The 9,316-nt window shown below is 32.6% G+C and overlaps 1 protein-coding gene across 2 annotated transcripts in view; it reads right to left on the minus strand.

Moving 5' to 3' along the window:
* The window catches only part of GRID2 (glutamate receptor, ionotropic, delta 2), a 1,454,036-nt gene that overhangs the window by 1,153,004 nt on the left and 291,716 nt on the right, over window positions 1–9,316 (minus strand). For both annotated transcript variants that reach the window (XM_004681119.2, XM_004681118.2), the window contains exon 2: window positions 2,410–2,565. In XM_004681119.2, coding sequence (XP_004681176.1) covers window positions 2,410–2,565 — 156 coding nt within the window. The remainder of the gene's footprint in view (window positions 1–2,409; window positions 2,566–9,316) is intronic.

Consider the following 9,316-nt stretch of genomic DNA (forward strand, 5'->3'; position numbering starts at 1 on the left):
TATATAGTAGTTAATTTAAGAAGCTTTGGGGTATAATTTAATGGTAAAGCTAAAATATGTGATCACAGGAAAACCAGTATATTTAATGACACTATTTAAATTTTTCTTACATTACAACTTCAAAATAGTTAATAAAACAAGTTATAAAACAAGTTGAATTTTTTTTCTTGTTCTCATTAAGTGGAATACTTTCCACTTATTTTTGATCCAGTCAATTATCAAAAAGAATTCTAGACCAAAGTAATTTCACTTCCCAAAATTCTCATGATCTCTCATGATATTGAATGATAAAATGATTTGGCACCAGAGCTTCCTTGAACTTAATTCAAATTCATTGGCTAGAGCTGACCATCAAACAATTGGTCCAGAACATCCTGGAAGTTTCAGAGATCACTGGTATATAGACAAATTATTTCTTCTTTCTTGACATATATGGAATGGGATATTAAAAACTTCTTACTTATAGAAATCTGCTTTCTATGCCACAAAGGCCTTCAAATCATAGTTGTTATTCTGAAGTATACTTATGTTTCCAGAAACTAGCTGGCAACAACATGATTACCCCAAGCATATATAAACAGATTAATTGTGGCATATTAAGAATTATCTTTGCTTTTCAAATTATACTTTGCAAAAACAGGTGTGAGGTACAAATTTATTCAGACCCACTGTGCTGTCTTCATTTCTCTTCATTTCTCAATCTTCTTTATTTTTTTAATATCAGAATGGATCTGTTTTAACGTAAATACTTAAGTATGCCTTAACAGTTGCTTTACAATATTTGATATCTAATTATACACAAGACAGTCACCAAAGTAAATCAGTTCTCTCTCTCTCTCTCTCTCTTTTTTTTTTTTTTTGCTGTCAATCCTGTCATTAAAACTAAGAGTTGAAAAGAAATATAGAGATTTCTTCAAGATGTATAACATTCTACTTAGTACATTCATTCTTTTACATCATTGGATATTTTCTATAGCTGCTACTTTAGTTATTTTCCAGATTGCTAGCTGAATCCTAATAATGAATCAGGCAGCTCTTAATACATAAAAAACTCAACATATTCATAATTTAAAACCCCAAATCATCAGGATAAACCTGAATAACTATGTGAATAACTAAAAGTTTGTTAATCTGACTTTCAGATTAACTAAAAATGTGAATAACTAAAAGTTTGTTAATCTGACTTTCATATTTCATATACTTATTACATACTATGTCTACTTGTAAACATATTCAATTTGACCTGTTACTATAAACAATATTACCTTGTCTTTTGCAAAAAGTTACATAATTAAATACAGAGTTCAACAGTTTTTTTGCAAAAACTACATAATTAAATACAGAGTTCAACAGTAAACCACTACAGATCCAAAAATATATTCTAATAAGGCTTACATGTAGAACATGCATGTACATCAAATGAAAAAGGAACTTTTCAAAAACACTTATGTTTGTTTTGTACACTTTTTCAATATATGTATTTAAAGGTTTCTACCACACTTCATTTAATGTTTTACTCATCTTTTTTTCTGTCAAACCCCTTTAAGATTTTTAATAAAAAATGCCTCACTTCACTAAATTATTTATGTGCTAATAAATAAAATTAGCATTTTATTCTAAATATATAAACATGAGAAAATATAAAAGATATCAGCAACAAATAATTTCATGAGCAATGAGTGTTTTGTCAATTAGAGGATAAATTATTTCATTGAAGTAACAGTCTTATTAATATAAAATCTTTCAATAAAAGCATTCATCCATACACATATTTTCCGTACACCATGAATAAATTCTGTCTGTGTGACTTTGATGTCATGGCCAATTTTAACTCACATGAGAGCACAAAGAGAAAAGTGTTTCAATATTTGGCATATTTAGGGGTAAAAAAAATTAACTTTGATTTTCAAATTATAGTCTCACAGGTGTGAAGTATACATTTATTCAGACTTTGTTAATTCCCTAGAATTACAGAATGTCCAGCCTAGATCAGTATGTTAGGATTCCAGTACAAAATGTTCAATTTTTATATACTTTCTAGCAGATTTCATCCAACAATGACACGTGTCTCATTAAAAAGCCTAAAATATCATCACATGTTTAGCAATGCTTAAGGTAAACAATCACCACAAAGAAATAAAAAAAAAGTTCAAATAAAATATTTAAGGAATTTTTCATTTACATTGAAGTCATAGATTTTATAAAGCTTATTTGTAAATATGTGTGTCTTTTTCAAATCATATTTTAATTAAAATAATATTTTAGAAGCAGATTATGAGATCAATATCTAAACAACAACCTTGTCAAAGGAATGTAAAGCAAAAATGATGCCAATAATTAACGGCATTGTACCAATCTAATCTCACTCTGAACCAACAAAATTAATAAAACACAATATGAGGACTTTACCTTCTTGAACTGCTTGAAAAGGGTTGTTGCCATCAACAAATGTCACCGAAAATGTGATTTTCTCAGTCTGTAGGATCTCCTCATTCTGGTTGAGGTCACCAACTGCTGTGCGAAACACCTCATCATCCTTTTTGGCAGATTCATCAAAAATTGCTCCTAGAAAGAAGTGAGTGTTGACATTAAATAATAACATAAGTATTCTGTCATGCCCTCTGGAAATATACCAAAGAAAACTCACATATTTGAAAAATGTACACTTTCACTTAAAGCATGCACTTTATTTATTACTGAAACACATTATACTGGAAACAATGTGGGAGCTAAGCAGGAATGTAGTTACTTCTCCAAATGAAAATGATGAATAATACATCAAAGTGTTATTACAGGGAGAACACTGGAAAGACAATATAACAAGTACAAAAGCTTTTGTGGGACAAAGTAGTTAATACATTAAATGCCTCATATTATGCAATCTTTAGAAATTCATAGCTTGATTTTTTTCCTAATAATTGAAGTTTAAATCATGAAATTCCCTGAAAGCATTTTAATAGAGAATGTAAGATACAAATTTATACCTATTACTGCCTTAGTTTACTTTTCATTTATCATTTAATTTCCTTCTTTCATTATTTAAAAAAATAGTATATTTTACAACCATAAAATAGAAAATGTTTATAAATATAATAAAAACACAGACATCTCTCGACAGGAATAATGAAGAATTCCTAAAAAAAAAAAAATACAGTTCTAGCATATAGTAATTTTATGATATGTTTCATTAAGATGAAATAGTGATGATAAGGATAAGAGTCATAGCTAACTTTTACTGAGGGCTCATCTTTCAATAGTGTATTTGTAAACACCGACAATAAAAAGTAAACCAGCTTCACAATTCTGACTCTACTAACTACTTAAATATATGATCTTGCACAAAGAATTTAAATTTTGAAACCCACATTCATTATCTGTAAAATATAATGCTAATAAACACAATAGTAATAATATCTGTAAGCATTCTTAGCTGTTTTAAGCAATTCATGGAAATATAAGTAAATGAGGATAAATACATTTCTGAATAAATGATGAATTTGGGGGACTAAAATTTAAATACTGTAATTAAATGTTATTTTCTATTTTTCATATTACAGTAATTCATTTACTCCTCAAAATAATTATGTAAACTATATAACACTGCATATAGATATAATTTTGAAAATAAGGTTCAGTGCAAGAAGTAGGACTAATATACCACAGAAAGACCCAACATGTATGCCTCTTTGACTCCAAAGCTCTGATTCTAAATAACTCTGATATATATCCAGCCAGGAGTATACCCATAAGAAATAAAAATAATTTTACAAGGATCTTAACTTTAATTGAAAATGTGGAAGCTTCACCTTTTCATGTAAGTTTTACTTGTATTTATTCAGGCTCTTCAATTTCTAAGCAGGCATATATATTTAAATAATTAACTTTCTATTATCATATTTGAAACAATGTAAATTTTATATTTGTAAAGAAACTGAAATAATTACTTCTTAACAATTCCCCTTCAAAAACAAAAAAAATCCCTCCAGGATAATTTACATAACAGAGAGAAAAACTACATATAAAATCCAAATACACACACACACACACACATATGCTTTTAGGTCTTATAGGCAATGAATAAAAAACAAAAATAAGTATACAAACAACCTCAAATTAGTAAACATCTACATATCAAAATAAGCAATAATTAAAATGGAAGTGTGTGTACACACACACCCATATATGTATATACACTTAAATATTTATATACACACATATACACATGTGCTTTAGCCATAATTCTCAGCATACTGTTGAATGTAAAAATGAAATTATATGCATATGAACATGCATTTCCTACATATAAATGCAAAACAGATATCGTTGCACATACATGAAAATAAGTGCTATATAGACATACATGTGTTTGCATGCATATGCATACACATAAATTTATATATAAAAGCAATCATCTTATCTGTGACTTTTGTTGATTTTATACCATGACTAAAGTCCCAAGTGTCTAGTCAAAGACAGATTATGATATTAAAAAATACATTATTGAAGTCAATACATGTAAAAACAAGGGTGTGACTATGTCCATTACTGACAAGTGTGACATGTTGCATCTACCTCTCACCTTAAGTGGCTTCACCATTATTATTTTTCTAGGAAGTTAAATTTATAACAAGTTCCTGTCTGAACTTGGCTTTTGGCTTTCTCTTATGACTGTTCTTTTATACTTGCTTTAATTTTACTCACAAATTTGACCCGTCTCTTTGAAATCTTTTTTTTTTTACTTTTGCTTCATATATGCATTGAATACTTGCCCATTGATGAGAGAATGGATTTTTTTAAATAATATTTTATACTTACATACTAATTCAGTACTCCTAATTATAGAATTATATAGCAATGATAGGGTTATCATATAATTACAATGAAATAAAAATATATAATAATGATACAATTTTTATTACTCTTGCCATTTCTGAATTAGACAGAAATCTACTTTAGAAATACAGTAGCTGTGGAAATATTTAGAGAATTAATATTAGAAACCTTCAGCTACATTTATAAAAACTCAACATGATTATAATGAAATTCTAGATTAATCATTACATTGAAATGTTATGTGATTCAGTTATACACACTTATTTAGCAACTTGCACAGTAGTGGAATATACATGTACAACAACTGGGACTAAAATAACCAGTTCATTTTAAACAAGATAATTTAAATGTCCATTTATTAAGAAATGATATACATTCATGTAGAGGTATTTTAGCTTGTCATGGAGTTTAAATGGGTCTTAAAAAAAAAAAGATTCTAACCTTGTTAAACAGGAGGTGATATTACTGACTTCTGTTGAGTAGTGGTAATAAATGACAGAAACCACTAGAAATGATCTCCAATTAGTTAATCTTCTGCTAAATTAAAATGTACTGAAAGGAAATGCACAAATGTAGCAGCTTATATTTCTTCAAACAGCCAGAAAATATACAGAAGACACAGTACATCTTAATGCAAACAACACAGCAAAGACAGGAAATCCTACCCAATATCTCAGATCTAGTTACTTAGTTTTACTTTTTTTCTTCAACTATAAAAATTGCAACATAAATTTGACCATTTTACCAAGAGTGCTTGTAGTACTTGTCTTAAACACAAATATGCTAAAAGTGCTCACATAATTTCACTAGGGAATATCAAAAATGAAACTTTTTCTTGGGCCTCTCTGATGGTGCAAGCACAATGATGTTAGACACAACCACTGCAGCATACATTTGATCTCCAGCCAGCAAGGTGACCCACATAACTCAGCAGACCTCTCTTGTCTCACCTGCTGTTCCCCTCAGCAGTGTATTCTACTAGATCTTACTGTTCTGCTCTCTACTCTGCCCCTGGTGAATCCTCTCACCTCCCCACACCTCTGACTACACCCAGTTCTTGAATGCACAATAAAAATAAATATTTTTAAAAAGAAACTTCTTGGTCCTCCCTGGTGGCACAATGGGTTAAAGTGCAGCACTATAAAGTTAGCCACAGCCACTCCAGCATGAGTTCCATACCCAGCCAGGGAGATGACCTACAGGGCACAGGAGACCTCTCCTGTCTCAACAACTGATCTTCTCAGTAGTGTACTTCATCAATTTGCCTGTTCTTCTCCCCACTCTGTCTCTGGTGAATCTTCTCACTGCCCCTTCATTACTCGCCTATATCCTAGTTCTGGATACATAAATAAATATTTCAAAAAGAAACTTCTTTCTCATTTAATGTACTTCACACATAATGTCAATCTAATTTAATAATAAAATATTCAGTTAATTTGTTTTAAGATTTATTTCCGTATGCATACAATAACTGGGGGATCGGTCAGAGGTGTGGGGGGGTAAGAAGATTCATCAGAGACAGAGTGGGGAGCAGAACAGGTGGATTAACTGAAATACACTGCTGAGCAGATCAGCAGGCAAAGCAGGAGAGGTCTGCTGCACCATGTGGGTTAGCTTACTGGCAGCTGGGAATTAAACTGATGCTGCTGCAGTGGCTGGCGATTCCTTGATAAAGCTGTTTTTTAAATCCTGCACTAACAGGGAGGCCCCTTAGGATAACATTTTGAATTATGTTAAGCTTTGCAACTGCAACATTCACAAATATATAACTAACACAGCATAACATCTTATAGTTCTTCACCAGGTATTTTTACTGGTATGTTTTACTATCAGTTTTATTATACAATCTTGTGGTGAAAGCAGATTCAATGTGTTGTCAACATAAAATACGTATTGTACCATTTAAAAACACATACAGTACTTGCTCAACAGAGTTTTCTCTGGTATACACTTCACATTTGCCTAAGGAAAGTATAACCAACTAATGAAGCCAAAAATTAACACACCCTGAACTTTCCTATTTCAACAACTTTAATAGCCTTTTTAATGATTAGATGTTGATGATTTACTCCTTTTATGGGAGGCAAAAACATCTGACTGTCCTTGTACAAAAGGAGTGCTTGTGTTTTTATAGCCCACATTTTAGAAAAGAACAAGTTTAGTAATATTAAAATATCTTTTGTGGGCCCTCCCTGGTGGCGCAGCAGGTTAAAGCACAGCACTGAGAAGCTTAAGCCACTTCCGCATGAGTTCGATCCCCGCCTGCCCCGGAGGTGACCACATGGCGTGGCAGACCTCTCCTGACCCGCCCGCTGCTCCCCTCAGCAGTGTACTTCATCGATCTGCCTGTTCTGCTCCCCACTCTGTCTCTGGTGAAACCTCTCACCTTCCGCATCTCTGGCCTGTACCCCAGTTCTATATGAATAAATAAATAAATCTTTAAAAAAAAATATCTTTTGTGGGCTTTCCCTGGTGGCACAGCAGGTTAAAGCACAGCACTAGCAAGACAAAGCCACTTCAGCACAAGTTCTATCCCCGCCCCTGAGATGATCCACATGGTGCCACAGACTTATCTTGACCTGCCTGCTGTTCCTTTCAGCAGTGTATTTTGTCAGTTGGTCTGTTCTGCTCCCCACTCTGTCTCTGGTGAATCCTCTCACTGCCCCTGCACCTCTGGCCCATACCTCAGTTCTGTATGCATAAACAAATATATCTTTATTTTTTAATTTTAATTAATATAGAGAGAGATATGTAGTAGCATTAGTGCATTCATGTGAATTGGACAATAATGAATAATTTTATAACTTACAACTTACAAAGCTGACATCTGCAGTCAAGATGGCAGAATAATTTCCTCAGTGTATTCAGAACTAAGTTGCAACAGAATAAAGTTAACAATACCTGACTTATTGGGACTCTGAATGGACATTTGCCACACATATAAGGAGTGATGATCTGACAAGATTAGAAAAACAAATTAAAATGGTGTTTGCAGCTATACTGCTAAATTATGGCTGTGCTATTAAAAAGGAATGGTGTATTTTGTAAATGCAACTCCTCTGTTGCTATTAACTCAGGTACAGCGGCTCACAATAGAGAATCTGGAAATCTGACACTGCATTAGTGTTTTTTGTAAGAGAGAAGTTTCATTGCTGGAAAAGTAGAATAAGGCTATAGAATGCCAATTACTTGCTTGAGCCTGAAGGCTCAAATCTAGAGCAGTTGAATTCTAAAACAGTAGGGAAAGGCAGCATAGATCACATGACTACCTCCTGTAACAGGCTACTAATTCCATCCTGAAACTTTGGTATGTGAAAAACTGTGTTCACCAATCTTGGACAAAAACCAAGTTAACATCTAGAAGTTATTACTAACCAGAATTTAAACATAGTTGACCTTAATGATAGTTATGTTTTCCCCAGGTAAATGGCTCCATTCTGAATTTGTAGGAGCATTTCAAATAGAATTTTAATCCAGCACTACATATAAGGTTTAATCACAGCATGGAGGTTACGGCTGGAATGACTTTTTCTGAGATATTTTGACTTAAGGGTTAGCGCAGGGGAGAATTTGGTTCAACACCATACAACTTGGTTACATACAGCACAGTAGAAAGGTGGATTTTTTGGTTAACTAGACTCAACCACTCAGTGCACTACTGTCCCATTCCCTTTCTACCTATTGCCCTTGTAGCCATCACTGCCCTGTTAATCTGAATATGTGCAAACACAGGAGGCAAGAAATAAATTATAGTTAAGGACAGTGTTTAAAGAGCCTCATAGTATGCCCAGAATGTAATAAGTGGCATATAAGGTAGATTTATAGCAGTAAGAAAACATATTATTATAATCAATACATTTAAAAATCAAAACAAAAAGAGGAAAAAGAACATATCACAAGTGCTGGAGGAAAAACATCTGCAACAAAAGTCTTAATCCTGCAGAAACAAAGTAAGACTGAGGAGTACTTTAGCAGTCATAACCAAGCTTACTGAATTAAGAAAAAAGAAAGAAAAAAAAAAGAATGAAAGAAAAAAGATGTAAAACAAGAACTCAGTAAAATATAAAATATGAGACTGCTATAATCAGATCTAATGGATTTAAAACAGTAATATACACATATCTAAAGTTATAGTAGAGGAACTCAACAGTAGATGAAGTCTAGTAATGTTAGCTTGAAAACAGTGTCTGAAAACACACAAATAGAAAATAAAGGAAAAAAATGAAAATAGTGTAAGAGTATTATAACATAACTTAAAGATAAGTAAAACCTACATCACAGGAGTCCCAGAAGAAGAAAAAAAAAAAAAACATAAAAAAAAAAAAGTATTAAGATCCTTCTCAGTGGGCCCTCCCTGGTGGTGCAGCGGGTTAAAGCACAGCACTGTGAAGCTAAAGCCACTTCCATATGATTTTGATCCCCGCCTGCCCGGGAGGAGATCCACATGGCCTGGCAGACCTCTCCTGACCCGCCCGCTGCTCCC

The sequence above is a fragment of the Condylura cristata genome, unplaced genomic scaffold, assembly GCF_000260355.1.
Source record: "Condylura cristata isolate star-nosed mole 26May11 unplaced genomic scaffold, ConCri1.0 scaffold00012, whole genome shotgun sequence".
NCBI classification, from domain to species: domain Eukaryota; kingdom Metazoa; phylum Chordata; class Mammalia; order Eulipotyphla; family Talpidae; genus Condylura; species Condylura cristata.